This window comes from Alternaria conjuncta (assembly GCF_024043145.1).
Source record: "Alternaria conjuncta strain BMP 0040 chromosome Unknown scaffold_38, whole genome shotgun sequence".
In the NCBI taxonomy this organism is placed as follows: Eukaryota; Fungi; Ascomycota; class Dothideomycetes; order Pleosporales; family Pleosporaceae; genus Alternaria; species Alternaria conjuncta.
Window position 1 is genome coordinate 48,090 of NW_026250127.1, and position 25,223 is coordinate 73,312.

The 25,223-nt window shown below is 51.8% G+C and overlaps 8 protein-coding genes and 1 non-coding gene across 9 annotated transcripts; 7 read left to right on the top strand and 2 right to left on the bottom strand.

Moving 5' to 3' along the window:
* Positions 1-134: 134 nt before the first annotated feature.
* J4E85_011601 (uncharacterized protein) lies at positions 135-1,766 on the top strand (the record flags this gene model as incomplete). The annotated part of the gene is made up of 1 exon (XM_051475803.1): positions 135-1,766. One exon carries the CDS (start codon positions 135-137, stop codon positions 1,764-1,766), a length of 1,632 nt encoding a protein of 543 aa, XP_051320374.1.
* Positions 1,767-2,165: 399 nt separating this feature from the next.
* On the bottom strand, positions 2,166-5,161 carry J4E85_011602 (uncharacterized protein; the record flags this gene model as incomplete). Its single annotated transcript, XM_051475804.1, has 5 exons — positions 2,166-2,428; positions 2,483-3,997; positions 4,046-4,690; positions 4,744-4,890; positions 4,942-5,161. The coding sequence occupies 5 exons, from the start codon at positions 5,159-5,161 to the stop codon at positions 2,166-2,168; spliced, it is 2,790 nt and encodes a 929-aa protein (XP_051320375.1).
* Positions 5,162-6,301: 1,140 nt separating this feature from the next.
* On the top strand, positions 6,302-6,892 carry TIM17 (translocase of the inner membrane; the record flags this gene model as incomplete). Its single annotated transcript, XM_051475805.1, has 3 exons — positions 6,302-6,370; positions 6,423-6,458; positions 6,506-6,892. The coding sequence occupies 3 exons, from the start codon at positions 6,302-6,304 to the stop codon at positions 6,890-6,892; spliced, it is 492 nt and encodes a 163-aa protein (XP_051320376.1).
* A 732-nt stretch (positions 6,893-7,624) lies between these two features.
* Positions 7,625-9,025, top strand: J4E85_011604 (uncharacterized protein; the record flags this gene model as incomplete). Its single annotated transcript, XM_051475806.1, has 1 exon — positions 7,625-9,025. One exon carries the CDS (start codon positions 7,625-7,627, stop codon positions 9,023-9,025), a length of 1,401 nt encoding a protein of 466 aa, XP_051320377.1.
* Positions 9,026-9,567: 542 nt separating this feature from the next.
* On the top strand, positions 9,568-10,617 carry J4E85_011605 (uncharacterized protein; the record flags this gene model as incomplete). The annotated part of the gene is made up of 2 exons (XM_051475807.1): positions 9,568-9,578; positions 9,765-10,617. The coding sequence occupies 2 exons, from the start codon at positions 9,568-9,570 to the stop codon at positions 10,615-10,617; spliced, it is 864 nt and encodes a 287-aa protein (XP_051320378.1).
* A 926-nt stretch (positions 10,618-11,543) lies between these two features.
* On the top strand, positions 11,544-12,750 carry J4E85_011606 (uncharacterized protein; the record flags this gene model as incomplete). Its single annotated transcript, XM_051475808.1, has 2 exons — positions 11,544-11,831; positions 11,896-12,750. 2 exons carry the CDS (start codon positions 11,544-11,546, stop codon positions 12,748-12,750), a joined length of 1,143 nt encoding a protein of 380 aa, XP_051320379.1.
* A 348-nt stretch (positions 12,751-13,098) lies between these two features.
* J4E85_011607 (uncharacterized protein) lies at positions 13,099-14,224 on the top strand (the record flags this gene model as incomplete). The annotated part of the gene is made up of 3 exons (XM_051475809.1): positions 13,099-13,109; positions 13,160-13,240; positions 13,291-14,224. 3 exons carry the CDS (start codon positions 13,099-13,101, stop codon positions 14,222-14,224), a joined length of 1,026 nt encoding a protein of 341 aa, XP_051320380.1.
* A 155-nt stretch (positions 14,225-14,379) lies between these two features.
* J4E85_011608 (uncharacterized protein) lies at positions 14,380-15,590 on the top strand (the record flags this gene model as incomplete). Its single annotated transcript, XM_051475810.1, has 2 exons — positions 14,380-14,465; positions 14,660-15,590. The coding sequence occupies 2 exons, from the start codon at positions 14,380-14,382 to the stop codon at positions 15,588-15,590; spliced, it is 1,017 nt and encodes a 338-aa protein (XP_051320381.1).
* Positions 15,591-17,470: 1,880 nt separating this feature from the next.
* On the bottom strand, positions 17,471-17,575 carry J4E85_011609. The gene has a single exon. It is a non-coding gene; the product is annotated as a tRNA-Lys (tRNA).
* Between the last annotated feature and the right edge of the window lie 7,648 nt (positions 17,576-25,223).

Below are 25,223 nucleotides of genomic sequence, written 5' to 3' on the forward strand. Positions count from 1 at the left end.
TTCAAAGTTCAAAGAGCGTGCTTGCTCGAAAACAAACATTGGAAAGAGATAGACATACACGGGACTATCTTAAAGTAAGGAGAGCCATAAGCTGAGAGTATAGTCAAAGCAACTCTCAAGACATCCTCAACGCAATGCCCCCAAAGACGCCCAACCTCAAAGGAGCTGAACCCCCTGGAGACACCCAGGCCGAAGCCCAGGAACGGAGACAAGCAATCAGCACCATTATCGCAAACTGGGGCCCGGCTTTCTCCACAATGACAAGTTGGATGCACGCCGACACTTGGCTCCAGGGCAGTACGGAGAGAATGACAGAGTTCACCTGCGACATGAGAACTATACGCGCGTTTCGAGATCTGTCAATCGACCATCCAAATCAAGGCCAAGAGGTCAAAGACCAAATCGAGCAGTATTACATTTTGAGATACCACTCCAAGAAGGGCTCAGCGCCCATCGGAAAGACAAAGTCAGACAAGATGGGTTACATCTGCGAGGATTTGCAGAAATTGCTCGGGAACAACTTCATAGACCACGCGAAGTTCAAACAGAACAACACGAAGAAGAGACCAGCAGCGGGAAAAGGGGCTAGGAAGAAATCAGCTGCCAGGAAGAAGGCAAAGAAGAACAATACCTCTACTGCCGCCGCCGCCGCCGCCGCCGCCAGCGACGATGAAGATGAAGATGAAACGATCACATCTGAAGTGGACGAAGACGAAGAAGAAGACGAGTCTCACCGAGCACCCAATCCTAAGCCTGCGACTAAACCAGCCAACAACGTAGCGGGAGATGGGAACGAACGAATAACCAGATCACACGGAAAGAGTGGGGAGGAGAAGGGAGCACAGCAGACAGAAAGGAGAAACAGCAACGCAAACGAAGCAGAGGACGACGACACTTCAATCATCTTCAGCGAGCCACCCGAAGCCGAAACGATACATACGTCTGACGATCGAGACGCGGCACTCGCTCTCATATACTCCAACTGGCAGATCAACTCACTTCACCGCGACTTCCCAGCTATCCTACGCGGAGGCGACCCTGATGCTGAAGGGGACAGTGGTATTGAAGATGTGATCGTCGAGCTGCTTCGCGACTTGTCTAATGTTTCTGCTACCAAACGACAAGGCAAGAAGATCAGCGAGGAACTAGAGGTGCGCTGCAAGAGGATGAAACGGTATAGTCTCAAGGCTGTTTGTCAGGCTATCACTGCTACTGCAAAGAATTATCGCCGGGTATCGGTATCGGAAGACTCGCTAGGACTATCAAGCGATGAAGGTGGTGCGGATGGGCAAGTCCCGCAGCCAGACGTTGCGCGACCAGCGGCACGACCAAACGGACACCGACGTTACGCCACACGAAGTGATGAGGCGTCTGAAGAGATGCAAGCGGCCTGGGATGCAGTGGTAGTTGCTGAAGCGGCGGTCAGAGTAGCGCAAGACAAGCGTACGCGCGCTGCTTTTAAGAGCGAAACTACATACCAACAAGCAACTCGCCAGTTGAGAGTTTCTGAGGCACAACTCCGGGCTGCTGAGGAATATGCAAAGGCGAGAAGTCTAGGAAGACCGCAGAGAGTGGATGAGACGGCTGGGCCGGTTAAGCCGGGTAGGGATGGGCGCACGCAGAGACGGAGTGGTGATGGTGGAGGTGTAGTGGAAGGACGAGAGCAGAACCGGAAAGGGGGGGCTGGAGACGGTGGATATGACGGAGTAGATGTCAGGGAAGGAGAGGGCAATGACGAACGTGATGAGGAAGAAAGAGTGGCCTAGAGTAGGAGAAGGGTCTCGCCCAATCGCCTCGCGGATATCGTGCGAAGCGCTCCTCTCTATCTCGAGATATTTAGACTTGAATGTCAGGGCGTTATCATACACTTACGTTTCACATGTCATATTAGCAAGTCCGAATAAAGAGACGAGATGCTTTCGCCACGTATACTTCGTCATACATGAGTGTCCGCGCGACAGCTAGTCGTCAGTCAACGCCGCCAGAAATGAATCATGACGACAATACTCATGCTATGCAACTGCTTCGCGTGACCACTGGTTCGCGCGTGCGTAGACCAAAGAAACCTTCCTGCAAACAGAAGTCCTTGTTCACCAACATCGCAAGCTTCGCGCATCGTATCGTATCAAGAAAAAGGCTACAGTCACGGATGTACAACCACCAGACTAGTGACGCGGAACGCCTGCCATATCTACGTCCTCCATGTCTGCCGAAAGTGGTGTGGGTATGCCGCCGGAAGCACTGGAGCGGCGAGTCCGAGAACCGACGTCCAACGTGGAGGATGAGCTGTCGCCACCGTACCTCCTCTGCTGGAGATCACGGAGGATCTTCTGGCCTTGGAGAAGAGAGTCACGTTGTCCGACAAGCTCCATACGTTGGTTGAAGCGATGAGAGGATTCCGAGAGGAGGCGCTTGGCGTTTTCGTAACCTGAAACGCAGCAATTAGCATGTATAGTCTCCCGTCTAGATAAAGGAAACTTACCTTCATGGCCCTCGTTCAGACCAAGACCATTCTCAAGCTCGTCGCGGAGTTGAGTGCGGAGCTGCTTGTAGAACTTGGACTCTATTCGCATACATACCGCATCGTGAAAGCGGCGCACGGCGAGCATGTAGTAGGTAGTGACCTGAGCGACAACGCCTCGCTCGACGAGGTAAGGCTCATGGTTGAATACCTCCATAGCCCTGACATCTTTCTTCAACCTCTCTTCTTCAGCAGGACTCATTGGCTTGCCTGTGCGCTGCGCTCTGCTGTTCTTGTACTTTGTGAAGCGATATTTGAAGCGAGCTTGTTGGTAGTTTTCTAAGACGGCCTCCTTCTCACATTCGAAGATGTCGTTGTGAAAGATGTATGGTCCTTCCTTCTCGTCGTTGAGGCTCTCGTTAGCCATGGTAGTGCGCTGCTGGTCGAAGTTGGTTGCTAGCATCTCTTCAACGATCTTCCATGCGGTCTGATGGAAAGTTGAGCCCTGCCATTTCTTGAAGTGTTGGGTGAACAGAACTTTCATTTGATCCTTAATCTGCTTTTCGAAAGCATCGAAGAATTTCGCAAGCGGCTGGTCCCAGTGTTCAAGCGTGCTGAGCATGAGGTTGTCGACTACTCGTGGCTCGATCTGGCCTGGTACCTTCGACTGAGAGTGTTCGGACAAGTAATCAGTGACTTCGTCGAGAACGAACTTCTTCTTCAAGCCACGGAAGTCTGTAATCATTGGTTGTTCTTCCAGCGGTTTGAGCAGACCTCGCTTCGGTGTCTTGACTGGAGAGAGCCCCGGCATGCCGTCGATCTTGCGCTTCTTGGTAGGTGTCTCGGGATTGTTGCGCGCTGCAGACTCACTATCGTCGCTGTGCTCTCCGTCATCGTATTCGTCATCGTCGTCGTCTAGCGAAATAGCTTTATTCGCAGAACTTCCTGGCTGAGAGTCTAGTACGTCTGCATAAACGCTTGCGTCTCGACGTCCACCCGTCGCCATTGTGGGCTTCATACTGACTAGCGCATCGAAGAAAGCGTTTTGCAGAAGCCTCCACTTGTTACGCCATTCCTTGCATGGGAATTCGGCTTCGAGCTCTTTGCGAACCCCCTGTGAGAAGTCGAGCACGATGTCAGAGATGATACGCGACGCGTTGTGGTTGGGAGGTTCAGGGAACTGTTGCAGACGAGCCTCCACTTCAGCAAGCCGAGTATCGATCTCATGCTCGATGACTGGGAGCTTCTTCGTTATCTGGTCGGCAAGCTTCCCCGAAAGGAAACTCTGGAGATTGAGAGTTCCGAATCGGTGTGCATAATCTTTGAAGGTTGTAGACCACGGGTCTTCTCCGCTGAAGAAGTGGTGCTCTTGCAACCGAGCCTCTTGATGTGTAAGGCCTTTGTTAAGTTCATCCTGTGCTGGGTTCTTCACAACGAAGTAACCGTGCCCTAGCGCGAACCGTTTCTGATCGAAGACTTCCATTAGTTTGTCGTGACGTGATCCCTTCGGCAGGCAGTCGGGTTTGGTGAGTACGCCTGGAAGCTACGTTAGCAAAAGAAGTTATAGACGATGATTTTACATACCAATGCATCTGTCAGTAGCCTTCAAACTACGCGCGATGCCAGCAGCGGTTGAATTGGCGATATCAGTCGCTAGCGAGCAGGTGACTAGTATGAGAGACTCGGCGTCTTTGACGTAGTCCACAACTACGTCACGAACAAACTGGATGAGATACGCTTCTTCTTCAATGTCGGCTTGGTTGATGAGACCAGGAAGATCGTAGAAACTTAAAGACGGTGAACCCGGCTGAGTGATGGAGATGCATACAATGTTCGGACTGAACTTGCATTTGTGATGTTCTCCAAGTGCGGCAAGACTCGGAAGTAAGAATTCATGGTAGTCAATGCGGGGACTAATAGTGGCCAGTTGTGCGCGGCGAATGATATGCTCCAGGTTCTCAGGATTGTCGGTATCAGCGAAGAAAGCGTCGTTAGGCAGTGGTAACTGTATCCAACCGGGAAAGCGACGTTCGTGGCTTGGACCTGCAGGCTTGCCATCGTAACCAAAATTGCGTCGAAGTGTTACGGTCGCGCTCCAGCCCGCACGCGGATCATCGGAGGAGTCCAGCTTGATGAGAAGAGGGCATCGGGTGCATGTGTCATCGGCTCTAGGAGTCTTGATACCAGAGATGGCTTCAATCACTGAAGACTTTCCTGTAGATTGTTCGCCTAAGGATGTCAGCGAACAAAACCTTTGTATTATCTATAATTTGGTGACTTACCTAGCACGATGCACTTGGGCAGGGGAATGTCGTAGCGTTGCAAGCCTAAGGCCTCTAGTCGGCCAATTGTCGCAATGGCCTCCTTTACATGGATAGTAAGCGGGTCGATTTCTCTAGAAGCTGGTGTGTTGATTGGATGTGTTGAGTCTAGATTGTTGTCAGCTGAATAAAATCTTGTTGTGCTGGCGCTTTACTTACCATCTTGCCCAATCAGGTGAAGCGGCTCGAGGCCCTCACTCAGACGCGATACGTCGTCACGCGCGGGGTGGGTGACTGACGAAGGCATGTGCGGATTGCTTTGAGCGTCGACAATAGCGGTACCTTCGAGCGGTGCGTCCGCAATGGTGCCATCGTCGCTAGGTGAGACTGGTCGCTTTACAGCCTCCTTACGTGTGCGGCCTCGAGTAGCACCCACCATTTTGAGAGGTTGTACAGAAAGTCAAGTGGTGTAGTGGTAAGAGGTAAGTAGGTGAGTGTGGTAGCAAAGTTGATAACAACGAGAGCGCGAGCGCCAAGACTTGACTCTAGGCAGCAAATCCGAGGTGACACAGACTCCAAAGCAGGGTCCAGGAGCAGTACGCAAATGGAAACCATTGGACGAGCGTAGCAGCTCCAGGGCGAGAGGGCAGAAATGTCGTGGTGAGCGCGAGTCTGGTACCACTTCTGGAGCGGTGAGCGGTGAATGCATGATACGCATGAGCTCAGCTTGCAGCGAGGAGAAGACATGAGTTGGATGGACGACAGATGCTTGTACGTTACCTGCATGTAGGTCTGAGAACTCCGTCGAGAAATCGTCTCTTTTGCACGTGGTCTGAGAGTGATGTCCAGGTCACACTCTCACCTCGGAAGCGATGCACACGTCTCCGGAAACACAGTACAGAGAATTGATGCTGAAGATATAGAAACGATAACAGTCAGATTTGATGGACAAGCTGGGGGCTCATCGCGGGAGAAAGAGGCGGACAGAGGAGAAACGTCACACAAATGTCGCATAGCTGCTACTACCACAGAATAGACGCAGCACGCCAACCAAAAAAAAGAACTAAACAGGCCTACAGCCTACATTAACTTAAAACCCTACAAGATAGGTAGCTTAGCGTTAATGTAGGCTCTAGACCTATTTAGTTTTTTTCTTGTATGAGGTAGTAGTAAACTTCGCGACGAATTGGTCTGGATGTTGCAGTATAGATTCATTGGACGTGCACAGTCGCAGGCGATGGGTGCTGCGCGGAGGAGCGATTTGTAGCTCCATTGTTCGACGGAGCTACTATGGCTGACAAATGACAGAGAAGGTAGCATATGAATCCAAACAGGCGAGAGAATGACGTCGCATAGATGGTTCTGATGGTGAGTGACGAGACATGGCAGGAGGTTTGACGGCACAAGTGGTCGCGCCAGTCCCGAAGATTTGCCGCTAGCGCCAAAGCAGCAAGGGTCCTCAAGAAATTCCATCGAAGCACATCGTCACCGGTGGCTACCGTCCGACCACAAGCTCGCCCACGCCCTCTCCTCGCCCCCGGAATCGCCCAAATCACATCCTTTCTTCTAATAATACATAATGGACCATTCGCGCGATCCCTGTCCCTGGGTCATTCTCAATGACTTCGGTGGTGCCTTTGCCATGGGTGTATGTCCCCACCAGCGCTGCATCTCTGACCCGTATACTAATACCGCATTAGGCTGTCGGAGGAGCAGTATGGCATGGTGTGAAGGGTGTAAGTATCTTTTCAACATAATAGAGGCCTGCGCTTACAACCTATAGTTCCGTAACTCACCCTACGGCGAGCGACGCATCGGCGCCATCACAGCGATCAAAGCCCGCGCACCTGTTCTTGGCGGCAACTTCGGAGTCTGGGGAGGACTTTTCAACACATACGACTGCGCAGTCAAGGGAATACGGAAGAAGGAGGACCCATGGAACGCCATCATCGCAGGATTCTTCACAGGTGGATCGCTCGCAGTACGAGGAGGATACAGGTCGATGCGAAACGGCGCCATATCATGTGCTATTCTGCTGGCCGTCATCGAGGGTGTCTCAATTGGCTTCAACCGCATGATGGCCGACAACACAAGGCTCGATGCGCCCCCACCACCACCAGCCGACGTCGGTGCACCATCTGGCGGCGGCGGCATGGCTGTGGCCGCGTAAAACGTTTTCGATTCACGATTTATACCTCTTCAGAGCGAACCGTTATCAGGCCACGGGCGGGCAGCGACATGTCTGATGTCTGGGCAAGCGGTGTTTTTGGGATGTTTGGCATATACCGCAGGCAGGTTTCGGCAGCGGGCGGCGTTCACACTCTCCTCAGCTTTGTGCTATACCTGTATCATATACGCGACACGACTTGTACAACATCTGGAGGCGTCTCTAGACGAAAGCTTGAGTGTGCGGAATTCAGAAGATACGACACATCTCAATGTTCATCAGCTATTGCGCACCCAATCTATCGAATCCGAGCTTACCGCAATAGTTTAAACCAAAAACCCGCCTAAAATAACTTGATGACATCATCAGACCCACTCCTCAGTAAACAATCCTCTGAGCTTCCCCGGCATCCTGCGGCGTTTGGGACACTTCAAATGCCTCGAAGGCTAGCACGCACGCGTGGGGAAGCCACTCAACGAAGTCTGCTATAGCTGCAGGTTGATGCTAGCTCCTTCGAGTCGGCGTGGCTGACGGCAATGAGCTTTGACCGCCTTTTTTACCCTGGAAATATCGCACCTGCCGCTTCATTCGATGTCTTCACCCCAAACCACGATGCTGCCTCCACACGCGCCAGAATTGCGAAACCCATCTCTTCCATCTCATAACTCTTATGTCTCGCACTCGACTATCCAATAACACTAATACGATTTACGACTCTTTTACCCAGACGCAAATATGGCACCTTCCAAAGATTTCGATCTATCGAAAGCCATCCAATCAGAGCTCACCTGCATCTTTCTAAGGTCCTCGAAACAACATGTCACCACTATCATGACCAACTGGCATCTCGAATTCGCCAAAGACTGCATTCCACGTCCACTATGGCCCCAGGACCTTTTCCCTCACTGGGGTGCCGATATCATTATGCTATTAAGCGAGATCTCATCACTACCTAGCGCTACTCTCCCAGACTTCACAAGGAGACTGAAGGAAGTTGTAAAGATGCGTCAACAGAAGAACAAGTCGGCGGCCGGCAGAACGAGTCGGGTCAAAACTGTAGATCTGAAGGCGGTTCTGAAACAATATGAAAGAGACGCCGACGAAATGGGAGCTGGGCTAGCAAGTCCGGAGTCAGACGCGAAAGAAAGGAAAGGTGGCCGCACAACCCGGACTACCCGTATACGGGTGCCGAAAACACCAGTGAACCACGACGACGACGAGGAGGAAGAGGAGGAAGAAGGCTCGTCTGAGCCCCTCGCGGGTGGAAAATACCAGTACCTCTCTGGCGTGCGACCCGTCAAAGTCAACCTGAACCCCGATGCATCCGCCGTGAAGAAGCCAACGCGACCTAAACCACCACCAAGAGGCAAGAGACGGAAAGCAAACGAAGACGCAATGCCAGATCCTCTGGCAGTCGAACTCCCGACTTTGGTGCACCAGGATCCCGACCCCCGGGTACCGGATGACACTGGTTTCCTCTCAGATCTCGAAGGTAATGAGGCGAGGGAGAAGAGCAGAAAGAGGAAGAAACGACTATCCAGGCTCGAGCAGCAAAGAATTAGGGAACCGCACTGGCAGCTGGATAACGATAACATCACTCTCGATGTTCCGACTCCGACGCAACCACCCGGTATTTCTGCTGTAGAGGACGAAGAGGAGGCTGCGACCATACCTGACGCGCACGATGACGAAGACCTGGCTTTGGACAACGCAGAAAACCCGACACCGGATAGTGAAACGCACGAACCGATAGATGCCACGGAAGAAGCCGAGATCGAGGCCATGAACCTACTAGCCTCTCTACCTGAGCTTCCGGCGAATGCGACAGCAACCGAGAAGAGAGAACTAGAAGAATTGAAGTTGAGCATGGAGCAGCGGATATGGCGAATCAAGGTGTTGAGGATAGAAGAGCGGGTCCAGAATGAGGCGCTGGCCGAGCGCGAAACGGAAGGTGAGGAAGAGCAAAGTGGCGTTCCTGGGGGGAACGCTGGTAGAGGCGGCAGGGTTTCGAGGACGGGGGAGAGGATGCGAAATAAGGGGCGAGCCAGACAGGAAGCAAAGAGTGGGGATGGTGGTGCTGTGGAGAGCGATACGAGTAGAGGGGGTAGGGTGTTGAGGACGCGCAGGGGGAAGTAGGGTATAGATGCGAGGGGCATAGGGCACTGATGGGGTAGCTTGATGGACAGTCTTACCCTGAGGCTTTCATTATCACATCAGATGGGGAGGCCGCTGTCTAGCGCCTTGGGATATATACGCTTGCTAACGTACCCGCGACCGACGCGAGTGCGCAATTCGAATTTACCGTCGCTACCATGGGTCCTGGTGCATGCATTGGTTGCTATCCACTTCGTCCACTGGTACTGTGATGACGTTTCATGACGGTAAGCCACTCACAAGCTCTGCGATCCCAACGTTACCAGACCCAATCGAATACAGCTACGACAGTATATTATACTTGCAACTTCTCTTATTTGTAAGAGCATCTTTTTGTTAAGGTCGTCGATGTTGCGGAAGTTGTGAGTGGCTCGTCTCGCTCTGCGTCATCGCAGTACCATGGGTATACAGCTACGATTCATTTTCCAATCTGCCCTTAAATTCCTTTCATGACTACGACGGCCTCTTTTTCTTTCACTTTTGAACCTGCAACACAGCTCCACAACGATATTGCGCTAAACAGTATGGCACACCGGTGAGTACTTACGATTTTACTTCAGATCCAACAGCTGACAAATATTGAGACGCAACCCAGACTCATTGCATGAGGACAATCCTTCTGATAGCTCCCATGACCCTCAAGAGGAAGAGTACCACGACTATCTTAGGGAGTGCGCAACACAATCTCCTTGTCGTAATGACACATACTAACACAACTCAGCGCAAGCGCATGGCTAGAAGACTACCGAGGGCGTGCAGAATTTCTGGCTTATGTGCCAAAGCTTACAGGCAAATTCAAATTTGCCACGAGCACAGAGTGCGACAATTTCGATGCGGCTGACCGCAGCCTTTCGAACATTCTCGCCCGGCTTCCAGCCGAAATCGACGAACGCATCATGATCCAAGAAGGTCCACGTTGCCGTGCGTTCTTCCAGACTTTGCGGGATCGTTTGCCGAAGGAGCTTCGTGAGATGGTCTTTGAAAATATTTTCCAGGGCACGTATGTCCTGTTGGAAGCAAAGGACGCCGAAATCGATAATGGTGAAGCCGATAACGATGACGACATTCCGGTCTGTGTGAAGGCAGACATTGGAAGGCACTATCCTTACAGCTACCTACTCAAGCCGGGATATATACACGACTCTGCGATAAGAACTGAGCTTATCGAGGCATGGTTCAGGACGTCAAACTTCATCATCACGGATGCCGCACTCATTCGCCCCTCTCTGGAGAAGTACCCATGGAGCGCTGGTCTAGACCCAGTCCAACTCATCAAACGGGTCGAACTGAAGACGAAGCCGCTGGAAGCCCCCTTGATGCGCGAGGCCATCTGCAAAGATCTAGAGTCTCTCGAATGTCTCAAGCCAGGCACAACCATCACGATTATCGTGGATTGGCCCCCTAGATGGCCTTTTCTGCGGGAGATCGAGAATCGCGCAGCGTCTCTATTCCCAGTATCATTGCGTATGATGGGTATGGGATACAAGATGATAGTTCAACCGTGGTGTTGCCGTAAGATTGTGGTGGAACGAGGGAACCGCAGGGTGGAGGCATGGTTGAGGGAGAATGAGTGATGTCTGCAGTCTACACGAGTTGGAAAGAGTAGTTCAGTTATACCTAGAGGCAATGTAGACTTTTGGGTCTGATACTGACTTGTCACGGTTATCTGGGCTTTTCTTCTTGTATGTAGTGGAGCTCTCCTCCGCCCGTACCATCCCAGAAAACATCGCATGCTCAGTTTGAAACTGGGTACCGCGCAGTTATAATGATTTCCTTACTTCCTTATTGGCTCTCGCATCATGACACTATATTCATGGACTTCGACAACGCTGTTCCCAAGCGGCAGCAGTACCGAGGTAGAGAAAATGGGCAGACCGGGCCGGGTGATAGACTACGTAAAGGGAAATAGGTGCAAGTGGGGGCGTATGTACTCAATGATCTGAGATTATTGAACCCATGGTATCCTCCGGCCGTGATTGCTCTTCCGCGGCTCTTTTGGGCGCGACTCAATCTCTGCTACCATGGATGTGAACGAGAGAGCTACAACGGACGAGTGAGAGATCGGTAATACAACATCATTGATATGGCTACTGAACGACTTCGGATGCAGGTGTTCGATATTTAAACCCTCGTATTCCTTCTGAATACTTCTATCGACCTTCCGCCTACTGACATTCGCAGTCTACGAAACAGCAACACTCTTTCGTATTGGTGGCTGTACCACGTTGCGCAAGATGGCATTACAGTGAGTAGCCATGTCAGTTCCATAGGTCTCAACAGCTAACGAACGACAAGGCGTCGATCACGATCGCCGGAGATTCCCGATTATGACGATGTCGATTCTGATACGCGCAGTTATTATCTCAGCTGTATCGCCGAGTAAGTGGTAGCGTTTCGTTGTGATCTGGCAATGTTAACATTGAGTAGGGCATCTAAACGGCTTCCGATCTTACTGAAACTGTTGAGATCTCTTCATCGATTTACCCACCACTCCAACTGGATGGCACTAGGCGATGCGACAAAGGATGAACTCGCCGCCTATCACGCGGCTGCTTGCAGCATTATAAACCAGATCCGTAGGATCAGGGCTGATGTTGAAGAGCAGATCGTAGAGCACGAAGCTCCTTCGTGCAATCAACTATTGCAGGAATTTTGGGATTTCTTTAGCGGCACTGGGGAGATTCGCAATTTGATGTATGGGTTCATCTTCGAAGACTCAGCATTGAGTTTAATAGTGGAAGAACGCGAATACTTCGGATTCGCCGTTCGCTCTTATGTTGGGGCAAAGGTAAGTTCAGACTGTACCAAGCGCGTGTGAGATATATACTGACTCTTTATCTGTGCCTCTACAGGCCGGGACGCGCATCCCTTACCGCTATCTACTCGAGCCCGACTACTTCATCAACAACGCTGAGATAAGGAAAGAGATGGCCTACATGTGGTTTCGAACTTCAAAATTCGGCCTCCAAGATCCCTCAACCATCGCTTCTTCTCTCCTTCAGTTCCCGTGGAGTGCTGGTTTGAAACCGCTCACAATATTAAGCCACGTCCTCGTAGTAGCATATACTAGATACGAACCCGACGATGAGCCCGACGAACTGGAACGATCATTAAAGCCCCTGCTTCTTCTCAATACCACAGCAGCCATCACGATCTATGTGGAAAATCTTATTCACTACCCAGATTTTGAAGACGCAGAAGTTGTTGTGTCAATGAGAACATGTGCGCAGAGGGCAGCATATCTCTTCCCAGAATTGGTTGAACTGAGAAGCAGGGGATACAAGGTGACTGTGCGTTCTGAATTTGGCCTGGAGTTCTTAGTCGAGTCTGAAGAGACTACTGTGGAAGGGTGGACAAAGATATGCGAAGCGGCTGTTGAAGAGGCTCGCATAAAGCTCTGGAAAGCAGAGTATAGTGAAGATTTCGGGGACTGGGACAAAATGGAGGAAGCGTCACAGAAGTACATCTCGGATAGTTCACAGCACTACTATTCGGACGATCCACAAGAGGAAGATTCGGATGAGTCACACGAGGATGGGTCGGACGGGTCACAAGAGGATGAGTCGGACGGGTCACAAGAGGATGAGTCGGACGGGTCACAAGAGGATGAGTCAGACGAGTCGCAAGAGGATGAGTCGGATGAGTCGCAAGAGGATGATTCGGACGAATCACAAGACTGGTATTTGGAACAGCCGCGAGAAACGTAGTTCTCGTATTACGCGACCCGCTCAAAAACATCGGCACCGACCTGAGAATTGTCAATTCAATGCGTCGAAGGCTGGGGTCCCATAGGCTACCGGATGCCATCAGGTGTCGAACGTAAGCCTTGGTTTCAGTGTATCGCGACCATGGTTCTCAAGAAAATCTCATTTTAACAACCAAAGTACACCACAGTCACATCGAATGCTAAGCCGAAAGAGTTTGGATGTGCCATCTTTGCTCCTTAAATCTGTACTTCCCCAATATTTTTGTGCATCGAGCCTTGAACACACAGATTTCCTCGATTGTATAATCAGCAATACATCTTAGAGATTAACTATCCTGCGTAGCACGAGATGGCGCAACAGTGAGTAGCGATGTCAGCGCTCCAAATTTCGATAGCTAACGAGCGAAAAGAGCCGAGATAGGTCCTTCAAATCTCTGGGATCCCATCTATGATGAAGATTCTGAGGATGAGATGAACACTTTCCTTAAAGAGTATGTAATAGGCTTCCGTTGCGATCGAGATAGTCATTGACATCGAACAGAGCATCGTTCCGACTGGAAAACGCTAAAAAGCTTTCACACGCTGTCTGGCTATTGGATGTCGACGCAGACGTGCCTGCGCTTTTGACCACTGAACAGCAAACAGTCCTTGGAAAAACAGACGGCGTCGCTAAGAGCATCATCAAGCAAACCAAATGCGAGGTAGACAATTGCATCAGGTCTCGCGAAGCGCCGCGCTGCCGTGCGTTGCTCGAGGAAGTACGCAAGCGATTATGTCAAGAACTCCGCGACACGATATACGGGTTCATCTTCCAAGGCCAACGAGTCGAATTAGACGAAGACCATGAAGTCAGCGGACACGAGAGCATTAGAGGTATTAGCAAAGCTAACCTAGAGTGCCGGTCTGACACCTACCTACTGACTCCCGGCTACTTCACTCAAGACGATCCGGTCAGGCTCGAACTGGTCAAAGCGTGGTATCGAAATGCGACCTTCCTTGTTATCCATCCCAAATTCATTTGCAGATCTCTCAGAAGATTGCGATGGTCCACCAATTTGAACCCGGTCCAATTCATCAAGAGGTTTGAGATCAAGGTACGGATCGGTGGCGAAATGTTTGATCAGGAATGCTTCACGGAGAGACTTGAGTTGCTCGGGCATTTCCACAGGACTTGCCCGATTGTTACGATTATATTGGAGAACCGCTTTGAAAATATGTATGACGGTCATGATGCGCAGGCATGCGCTCAACACGCCGCATACATGTTTCCAGCGTTGCTGTCACTGCATCGTTTGCGGTTCAAACTCATAGTTCGAGCCGAGTTGAACTTGAAGTTCGTGGTGGTACCGGAGGAGACTACCGTGGAAGAATGGACCAAGAAGTTCCATGAGGCGATCGAGTCGCCACGCGCTCAAGCTTCCTTGCAGGAAATCGAACGAAAAGCTCTTGCATCAATGCGTCGGAGGGGATGGTAGGACATGGAATGAAAGCTGTGCGCACGTGTTACCGCTAGGCATCACCAGCGTTTTCCGCTTATACCTCTCCACGAACAGCAGACCCGCACCACCACTTAACACTTGCACTCATTGTCATTTCTTCAATTCCACACTCAAGTTGACAGCAAAACATCATGTCAGTGAGCATCGACAGCAGCGTCACAGGAGCAACGCCAACTCCAGTCCCCAGCGGTGCGCGACTTACCTCTGCTGTGGAAGGGTAAGTTCGTCAAATACATTTTGCGGGCGGTGATAATGAATTTCAATAGATGCTCCGAGTCGTCTACATTGAATCATACAAATACCAGTGTCGCTGGGGAGAATATTGTATCCGCCACTCCAGACGAAGATCGGAAGTACCTTCAAACGTATGCGCCATCTGGTTGTGAAAGAACAACAGCTGACCTCCAACAGCGAGTTCCAGAAGCTGAAAGTCCTAAAGAAGATTATAGACGCGCGCGTCGGAGAACTGAACGCCGAGAATCAAATCTTCTGTCTACGCAATAGTTGTCCAGTCAAGGAGCCTTCTCACGAAACCGGTCGATACCAACGGATGTTCAGACTACAGGAAGAAGCCCGGAATATTGCTGGTGAGATCAACCACCGTATGAAGCGCTATGCAGCAGCGCAGTGTCTCCCCATCTGCACTACGGTCTGCGACAAACTACCCCGCGAGCTTCGCGACATGATATACCAATACATCATCGGGGAGTCGATCGTGAAGATTGATAAGGAGGTACTGGAATCTTTCCTCTTTTGTTCTGAAATCGGTTTCACGCCCATGTTCCCCGCAGGGTTCACGAATCGCACCACCATTGCCTGCAAGCATCTCTGGGATCGTGATTACTCCGGCAAGCTCTTCTACTCCGAGCTCTTCGAGGTCTGGTACCGCAATACAACATTCTCCTTCGTGGAATGTCGTCTCGTCCCTTACTTCCTCAACAATCCGCGCTTCGGCTACGGAGTAAAACCGCGAGAGTGGGTCCGCAAGATCAAAATCATCAGGATCACGACAACGGAGAGCGTCCTCTCTATATACAGGGCAGAAGAGAAGGCATATAACATCAAGACCGGCGATCTCGATAATCTCAAAGACATACCCAAGCTAACGCGTGTCAAATTCGACTTTGATGCAGCTTTTACGTCACTTCCCACGTATCACGACAATTACAGGCGATTTGTATTAACGGATCTGAAGGAGATGTTTCCGAAGATTCAAGATCTACTAGATAGGGAGTGTGGAGTATCGGTAATGTTCTCCAGTATGGGGCCGATCGAAATGCGAAGGGATGAGCTTACTTCTCGAATATGGGAGGATAAGCTAGAGGCTATCAGGCCTGATTAGACGATGTACATAACACCCAAAAGGGCAGCCGGACGGCTACACCTACCGGATGTTATTTCCTTGTACTATATGATGTTGTTGTCGTCTCCTACCTGGAATTGAACGAACCTGAAGATCCCCTGTGCGCGCTGTTGTCGGCGCGTCGGCGCGTTGCCCGGTCACTCACCTTCACCACCACGCCAGTGACCGCAAATTCACGCTCCTTCCGCAAACAGAACGCCCACACCCTTCCAGACTTTTCCAACGCGCGTCATCGCCACCCATTACTCAGCCCCGGCGCCGGATCAATCCCCCGCCGCGCGCCCACACTGGCTACATAATCTCGCCTGCCCCCTCCCTCCCACCTTGTTTCTTTTCCTTACCTTGAACTCAAAACTGCAATCGTCGCTCTTGTTCGCATAGACGACCCAATTGCGGTTTTACTCCTCGCTTTCTCGCGCTGACGTGAGAGAGTGAGGTGGTTCAAGGTCATACCGCTACGGCGGTCGCTTGGCCTTAGGGACAAGCTTTGCGACCTTACGGGGTTCAATGGACACACTTTCATCGGAACCCATACCTACACATCCTTATGGGTGTCGCTTATCCACGGAGAAGCTGTTTTGAATCTCTCAGCTCATACGATTGCACACTCGGGGCGTACGCAAAAGCTGCTACGGCAGTGCTACGCCGGTTTGCGTGGTTTGACTGAGACAAGAATCTACGGATCCCTTGGCTGATAATTCCACACACTTGGGAGCGTCGGCGTTTCATCTGTTTGGGCTACTGACGGCTACGTCAGTCGCGAGAAGCTGCGAGAAGGAGTCTTCTCGCAGGGGATTGTTGATCCATTGCTGAGGGTGGGAGGGTGGTGGAGAAGCTTTCATGACCATCCAGCTCATTCTTTCGCACACTCGGAGAAATGAGCAAGGTTGGCATGATTGACAAGACATGGATTCACGCATCTTGGCTGATCTGTCCCACCTACTTGGGAACGGTAGCCAGTCGTGATGACATGTACTTGAGGGATATGGGATGGGTGGGTGGGAGGGGGTTGGGATATGAAGGCATCTGTGGGAGGGGGTTTTGATATGGATGGAGATGGTAGATGGGTTAGAGGGTTGGAGGGAGGAAGTGGTGGTGTCGGTGTAGATAGTAGATAGAGTAGAAGAATGTTCATTCTTCTACACAACGCTGTTCTGTCGTGAGTGCTCACCAAAAACCCCAAACTTGAACTGAATTTGTTCGCTAGATGTTACCTCACGCGCGCTTAGATTGCTACAAGATATCGCCCACTTACTGTTGTGCCATTAGAAGACGAAGTAGGCGGCTCACGTTCTAAGAAGATTGCGTTTGCGACATGCGTTCAACAGAAGGAAGGTTTTTGAGTTGCAAGTAAGAAAGGAATGCGAGCAGAGCACTCAACCCACGTACGAACACGGTAAAAACCCTTTGGCGAATACCAATACAAGGGGACATAACTTAACACGACCTTGTCAATGTTGTCGATTCTGGCAAGCATCACCGCTCCAACGCCCCATCCAGTGTCGCGAGGTTCGTTCTCTTAGTATTCTCTAGATACCACGCTGTGGGAGCAAAGCTATCAAAGCGCGTAGGATTAAGTGGTCTTCCTATACTTGTACTCCTTGTAGTCGGCGCACGAAGTAGACAGTACTATGCATGCCATATCATGCACCAGACCCAGCAACCAGCATATCTATCCGCTTGCTTCCCCCCACTGCTTTCATACAGCATTCCTACATGCTCAAGTGTTCCATCATGTTCTTCCTCTCGCTTCGTTCCTTGGCATCCACCCAAACCCAAAAAAAAACATAGACCGCAACACCATCATCCTCAACCGCCAAAAAAGTCCTTTACACACCATACAATGCGCAGGAGACTCAAGCCCGACGTGGGGGTCGAACCCACAACCTTGAGATGAACCAATCGAGTCTAGTTAGGACGTGAAAGCTAAGAGTCTCACGCTCTACCGATTGAGCTAGCCGGGCTGATATATTGGCTTCGGGAAAATTAAGGTGTACTGATTGACTGTCGTGAGGGCTAGATTCAAGCACTGCGGGCGCAGGAGGCTTGTAGTATCTGGTGTGAGGTGTTCAAGTTGGGCGTGGTAGAGGGAGGTTGAATTTTTTTTTTTCGGCCGATATACGGCTACACTTGAGGAAGGTATGCCAGCGGAGAGCGACTATTATGCTGATATGCGAGCACATGACATGTACACATCGCAATGCTACGAATGACTACTACGCGCGGACAGAAAGCAGAGGTAGTAATACCTAAACCCCACTTCCACACCTTCCACACCTAGCCTCAGGCACAGATACACAATCCATCACAACACATGCCACCTTCGCTTTCACTGTCTTACCCCTGCGTGTAACAAAAACGCACATGCTCACTGCCAAAAAATACAATACCTCAACAGTTCACAGCTGGCCGTCAGCACTACACCCAAACCCTACACACCACCCAAGCGAACACTCCAATGCTCAATTCGCAACACCGACAAGACCCACATCGGCGGTCATGCACGTACCCGCAGAGCCTCAACACCTTCCTCCGACCCCCGATACCAGCCGCCTCCATATCCAATATCCAGTAGTGTCAATTCCCGTCGTCTCACCTGTCATTCGTTCTGAGTCGGCACGGGCAAGGGTTCTAGGAGTACACCAGCTATCGTTCGATAGCGTGCCATCGCACAAGACCCCGAAGCAAAGACTTTGCTGTATCCACAGTCCAGCCACTCCGGAGTCGACGTGAGACAGCGATGGCAACGGTGGTTCGCGATGGGCTTAGGTTACAGACTTCGATATTCCCGGCCGGTGAACTAGTGCGCGGAGGTAGTCTGTCTTCTGTGGTGGTTGTATGCAGTCTGCGTTATGCGAGGGTGATGCTTCTTCTCGAAGCGGCGCTAATGCAGAGTCTAGAAGGGCGTGAGAGTACATGCCACATGCGATTCACCTGCGCGATTATTCTCGGGAGGATTGGGATAGGCTGGGAAACTTGGGTAGTTGCCGTTGTTTTTCGATACGCCGAACACGTTCGTCTAAGCGTAGGCAGGTCGTAAGCCGGAGGCATCGCATCGGAGGTTAGCTGGCATCGGTGGTTTGTAGGGCTATGGGTTTTACTTCGCTTGGGACTGGAGAAACCGAGCCGAGCCTCCGAGGATAGACTATCGTTGTCTTACCATGCCGGAAGGAGTAGCCCACTAGCATCCATCGCAGTCTAAACGAACGAAAGATAAACTAGACTCGTTGCGAGTAAGTTGATACCGGTGTAACGTTGCCCCTCAAACCACCGCTTGCGTGGCGGTGAAAAATGGCTGTGGCTCAGATACTCGAGAGGCTCGAGCCGAGCATTCACCGTTGTGGGTCAAGACGCTGTCAGCTGCGGACATGGAACATGGCATTTCATCTCCATGCCATATCCACATGTACAGAAATAACCGAGAAGTTCTGGACTCGCGGGAACTACTCGTTGTGCGCTTTACAGTGGACCTTTTCATCGGAAATGTACGGGTGAGATTGAGGATTGTTCCCGTCCGCGCATCTGCAACCCTTGATTGCGGAGTACAGCCAGACATGTGACAGCAAAAGACAACGGGAACTATGCGAGGATTTACGCCCCCCAGGTGGAGATATTGATCCTTGTAGAGCGAGTAGAAACCGAGATTTTGCATGCGAGCTTTACTTTGATGGGGAAGGATCATGACAATGTGACTTGCAAAACCAACTAAAGAAAAGAAAAAACTCCTCTTCATTCAGACTCGTGCAGATATCACGTCCGATGTAACAGTGCTTTGGGTAGCAATGCAGGTACGTACCTGCCATTTTGATTCCGTTGAAACAATAACCCTGGCTGCGCTCGTGAACTTGCGTTGCTTGCGTGTCGGTGGAGCTCGGCAAGCACCGCACACATGCGCGCCCGCGCAGGTTTGGCACGTGAAACTCGGTTCATGCATGCATGCGTTCGCAAGTCAGCGTCCGTCGGATTTACCGACATGAATGTGCTGCAGCGTCGACAGCTACGCATGAGTGACTCTGTTCATGAGGAAATGGATACGATTGTGTGATTTGTGCATACTCCATGCCCAATGCGAGCACAATGACGCATGAATCAGCTCAATCGATACATTCAACACCCTGCACGCATGCGCGTCAACGCGTCGCCAGCCTCGCGACCGCCGAATATGGAAGACTCGTCTCTGATGGCCACCGGAAGTATAAAAAAGCTTGTTGTGCGGCGATGCCAAATAGCTCTAGACGCAAACGATGTATTATTCTCTGGGGCTTCTAGAAAATCTTCGCTTGTGTGTGACGATGGCAAAAGGCGAAAAAGGGCTGAGATGCGCTCGTAGCCAATCGATCCGGTGGAGCGGAGGGGCTGTTGGCGCTGGCGATAACGACTCCACACCACTTGCGGGCACCAGAGGTCTTGTTGAGAGAAACATCGATATTGGTGGTGAGGCCTAGCCATGCCAATCAGCAAACTACCATCGCTATTTCGTCAGCGCGATCTTGTTGGATTTCTTGTGTGACGTATGAGCAGTTCTGTTGATGCAAGCCAACAATCCTGCCGCAACATGTCTTGTGTTGGGGAGCTGAACAACCCTGAGGCTGACAAAGACATATCTTTCGCGCTGTAATTTACCAGTGTTCTGCATTTAGCCTGCCTGGGGAGAGTTTGACCCGGTTTACCCAATCCAGTAACTTCATGATCGACGTCTTGGGCCTTGGTACCTGCATTGGATCCGGTGTGTACGTCATAGATCCCAGACTCCATGACGAAGCTCGAGCAGGTTCACCCCAGAAAAGGGATATACTTTCTACCCCATGAAGTGTCGCGACCCATTGTCTCCAGATTGTAACAGGTTCGTGACCAGGATCTCGCGGCTTCTGGCAAGTGAGGCGCATTGATGACAGCATCTCTGATGCAGCGAACAACCATGGAAGCAACTGATGCGAAAAGGGTCTTCGCGTCGAGGGTCGAAGGTATGGGGCGTGTGGAGTGGTACCCTTGACACGTATGGATTTGAGCAACCTGCGACGTCCGGGGTTGCCAGTCTGGGGAAGTGTAACCACCAGTTCCACAGTTTCAACAGCACACCTGACATCTCAAAACCTTCGCTCCAAACTCTGTTTGTCAGTCGTGAATCAGTGCTTGGGCGGGAATTGCCTGTTCTGTTTAGCTAACCGCTCGACTTGAGTCCTTGCGGGGTAAGCGGCGTTCGTGGGGAAGCTAAGCAACGTTCCGCGATACAATCGGCACGAGATAGCAACAACGCGGATTGGTGGACAATCGCGCCATGGAGCGGTGTTCTCGCCGACTATTACTGTCTGATTTTCAGGGTACTTCGGTCCATCTTCGTTGTTTTGACACGTGCGGGGCCGGGTCTGCAGACCAGGGAGATCATGAGGTAAGGCAGTAAGGCATGATGCGCAAAATGAGTTCTGGAAAGTGCTTCATCCGGCCTGTATTGCGCCGAACGTCTGAGTATCCGAAGATACCCGAGACGGCCTCTGTCGATAGTGTGCTGACTTCTGGTAGTAGGCTCGTCCTTGCTCCGCAGCATAGTGAGTCACCAGATTCTTGATAATGTCTGTAAGCTGATGGGTGAGCAAAGCGGTGCCGCACGCAGCTTATTGCTGAGGCGCACGCTACGCAAGGATGCATCGCGTGGGAAGAGCTGAAGCAGCAAGCGCATGCCTGCGACGACGGCGGGGAAGACGTGCCCGCTGCAAGATCAGGAGACAGCTGACCACGACGAACTCCCGAACCTTCTGGCAGACTTCGAGCCCTGCAGGGACGTGTAATGAAACAGCAGACAAAAGAAATGAGATGTAACAAATACTGGGCAGCGTTATGCTGTTCCCGGGAGCGCCATCCGATACTACGTAAATCTGGGGTCTGGGGATAGTCTCCAAGGTTTGGTTCTACCGGTAGCGTACCATGGTCTTCACTCGCCGCTCGATCGAATCGTAGATTTAACGCACAGCACCGGTTCAATGGGTGCCGTTCCTGAGAAACGGTTTGCATCATGCTTGCCTCAAGTCTCAAGATCGCCGTGCTATTGTTTGGTTCGTGATAACCGTTGCGTATGATCATCTTGCTTTTCGTGGTGGTTGGCCATCGCGACTTACCTTCTTTTGCAAATGTCCGGGGTGCTCTCAATATCGTCATGGCTGCGTGCATCGAAGCTTGTCGCAACAGGTCTCTGCGCGGCATGAGGACCGTCCATCTTCACGGGCAGTGCTAGGAGCAGCACGGTGTCCATGTGCTCGTATCTTCAGAAGCCTCGGTGTTGTCGAAGAGTGGCCGGGGGTTGTTCCGCTTGTCCAGCGCAATGGCTCCCCCGCCTCTTGGACCCAAGTTGGTTGAGCTTCGATAGCGCAGTCATACAAATGCCTCGGCTTGCTATGTCAATAGCTGGAAGCTAGAGCATGCATCAGCACGGCGAAGACCGCAAGATCGCTGTTATTCGCATTCATAACGTTAGAGAAATCAGGGCGAGAAAAGAGGCTGGTGAGCAATGACGTACATCTGTGAATGCGATGGACATGTGGGTGATTTAGGGCTGCATACTACCGTGGCGCCTCTATGGAGTGGAGCAGGTGTCCATCTACCGAGACTTCGGAAAAAAGATGGTGCATGCTTGATCTCGATCTTTGCAGGTCTGCCTTGGCATCATGAGACTGATCGTGATCAACCTGATGCGCCCGTTAATCGCAGACACGATCGAGAGATCGCGATCATTCGGGAATGTAAAGATCCTGATTGTCGTCAAACGGCCCTTTCACATCGCGATGGTGTTGACTGAAACATGCCAGCGAAGCCTGGGGTAATTGACGCTAGGCTAGGGCAATGTCCCGGAGTCAGAGCCACTGCCGAAGATCTTACCGACTAAGAGCCAACTATCGTGAAGGTCAACAGACGGTATGAGCGCGCTTGGGCGATGCGCTGGCAAGACTTGAGGTTTGAGCGGGGATGGCTGGCGTTCAAACGTGTTGGAGACAGGTGATGCATCTGTAAACAGTCAAAGCGCAAGTGTTCACATAGCTGCTCCTACTATTTCGAGTTAGTGATATGACGGTTGAACTGATAAAATGTAGATTGTGGGGTGCCGTTTGCACCGCGTGCCTGATGTAAAGAATACCACCGGATGAAGCATGATGGTGTACCGCTAGGCTGATGTGTAGGCGTAGGGTCGGGGTACTGCTGAAGACTAGGGATGAGAATCGGCAGGAAGCAAAGAAAATGTCACTACAACGACAGAGAAGTCGTAGTGCCTTGGTTCTGGTGTTGCTACTCCCATGTGCCCTGCTGGACTATGGGCAGTGCCAATGGCTGCATTCAAGGCCAATAAGCCATTGGTATGACCGAATCCTCTCGTACATTAGGTGCGCAAGCCGAGTATTGTGATTAAAGTATGTGTAATGCGGGAAGTATTGACGGAACGATGGCGCTGCGTGTGGGACTCTACATCCAGGCAATGGGAAAGACTTCCGCGGCCACGACCTCGAGCACGACATTTTGACGGCGCTCTCGCCGACCTGATCAGCGGAGAATGGCGTCCTGCACAGCGGCAATTGATTGTCTCTGCCTCGCCTCAGCGACACCAGCATCCCGAGATCCGTTCGACGCGTAGGCAGACGCAGACATCAGATCTGCACGCAGCGGCATTGGCGAGAAGGGACGTCACCAGAGTGTGACGATAGGTGTTCATGTGACGGGACCCCCACGGGGGCAGCAAATGAGACTGCGGAGGCAGGAGGCCTGGAGTGATACTGAACCGAAGCCGCCAACGGAAGCGATAATCACAGTCACAGGACGAGGGATGTAAGCGGTTGAGCCAGATATTGCCAGGGAGCCCTTTGGCGTGGCGGAGTTCCTCGTACATGAGGCTGAAGCATCTCCAAGTTGACTCGTCAAGGCTGGCTTCAGATGACCACTCGCAGGCGCTAACATGCCAACGCATCGACCTCCAGACCGACTTGGTCGCGGGGTAGCGCTGCGGGTGCCTGATAGAGCGTCGCCTTCCGCCGTTTTCAGGGATGAATGTTGTTTTTAGCATCCGGATGATCAGAGGACTTTGAAATCAGTGGTAATAGTGAGCGTCAACAATGCAAGCTGCTGGAGCGACCGGGGCCGCGTTGCGCTGCGCTGATTGAGCCCGCGCATTCCGGTGGTGATGATTGCTGAGCGACGGCCGAGGGACGATTGGCGAGGCCGCTTCCCGGAGTCATCTGGCAAGGCTTGCATGGTGGTTGAGTGATGCTGATGCAACGCATATTGAGCAGCGAGGGGCGAGGGCGAGGACGCCTGGAGCAGGAGCAAAACGGCGCGCGGGGAAGTGCGGTAACTTTCAGCTAGCATGACGTAGTGGCGTCGCTCACTTTTGTCAGTGTCAGTGTCTGCGAAAAGCCTCGCCGCCCGACTCGTGCTCTGCCCTGCTGAAACCGCGAGCGTCGAGATTGCGTTGCGCGGGGGCAGCTGTTGGTGTTGAGTTCGCAGCTCGAGTCATAAGGCTGAGCGGCGTCTGCAGCCGTCGAGTCTCGCCCGCGATCCCACGACGCACGACGGAGGGTGGGTGTGCTCGCCACGATGCACGCACGATGCACGTTGCCTGCGCCCTGGCCTATATGGCGCAAGGGTAGGCCCTCACGGGGCAGCGCCCTCGAGTACCGCATGCCCTTGGTGATCTCCTGTGATGAGCAGCGGCGCAGCAACATGTCAGGCACACAGAGTTCGTGACGGTGAACAGGAAGCCGGGCCGAAGCAAGGGCGGCGCGGCTCAGTCCAATTTGACTTTGGGCTGTGACGAGCGACGAGCAATGTCGCGGCTATTGCAGATCCAAGTTTCGCCATATCATCAATAAACAATGACCAGGCTGATCGCCATCGTGACACAGACAGCGTGCCCTCTAGGCGCGGCAGATGTAACGGGGGGAATCAGTGTGGTGGTGGTGCGATCCGGCACTGCATGAAGCCTACAGCAAAGCGTGCATAAGCGCTTCCTAGGCAGCTAGCTTGGAGTGGTTCAGAAGAGCGGTAAAGGAACCTGCCAAACAAGTGGCTCTTTACAATCGAAGATGCGTCTTGTTGGGACCTCGAACCCCGGAACAGGTGACAGCTAAAGAGTCAATGAGGCTTCGAGGTACTTCGGCCTAGTGCATGGCCTTGCCGCCACAGTCACTGTAGGCATCATGTAGGAGTGTGAGATAGTGAAGAATCCGCTTTTTATCATTAGGTATCTAGGCAAACACCTGCTATTTCCAAGCTAGGTGTTGCTGTGGTTCAACAGCTCCGTGGAGCCGTCCCATGCCGGGGTATAATGGGTCGGGCAAAGAGTCCGATACAAGTACAGTGCAGGTGATAGTACAGACCAAATAGGCGTGAGCCGTAACCCGTCTTCAGACCAAGAAGCACCCATTGTCCGATATAACTGCATGAAAGAAATTCGTAGCCTCATTGGGCATAACCGATGCCCTGGGGGTATCAGAAGATTTTGGGAGGATCATAACCCATTATCGCCTGACCAGTGCTTTGGAAAATGGTGGCCGCTAAAGTGTGGAAAACAAAACGCCGTGGTTCAATGCCAAACCATAGATGCCGCTAGAAGTGCAAATGTGAAGAAATGAT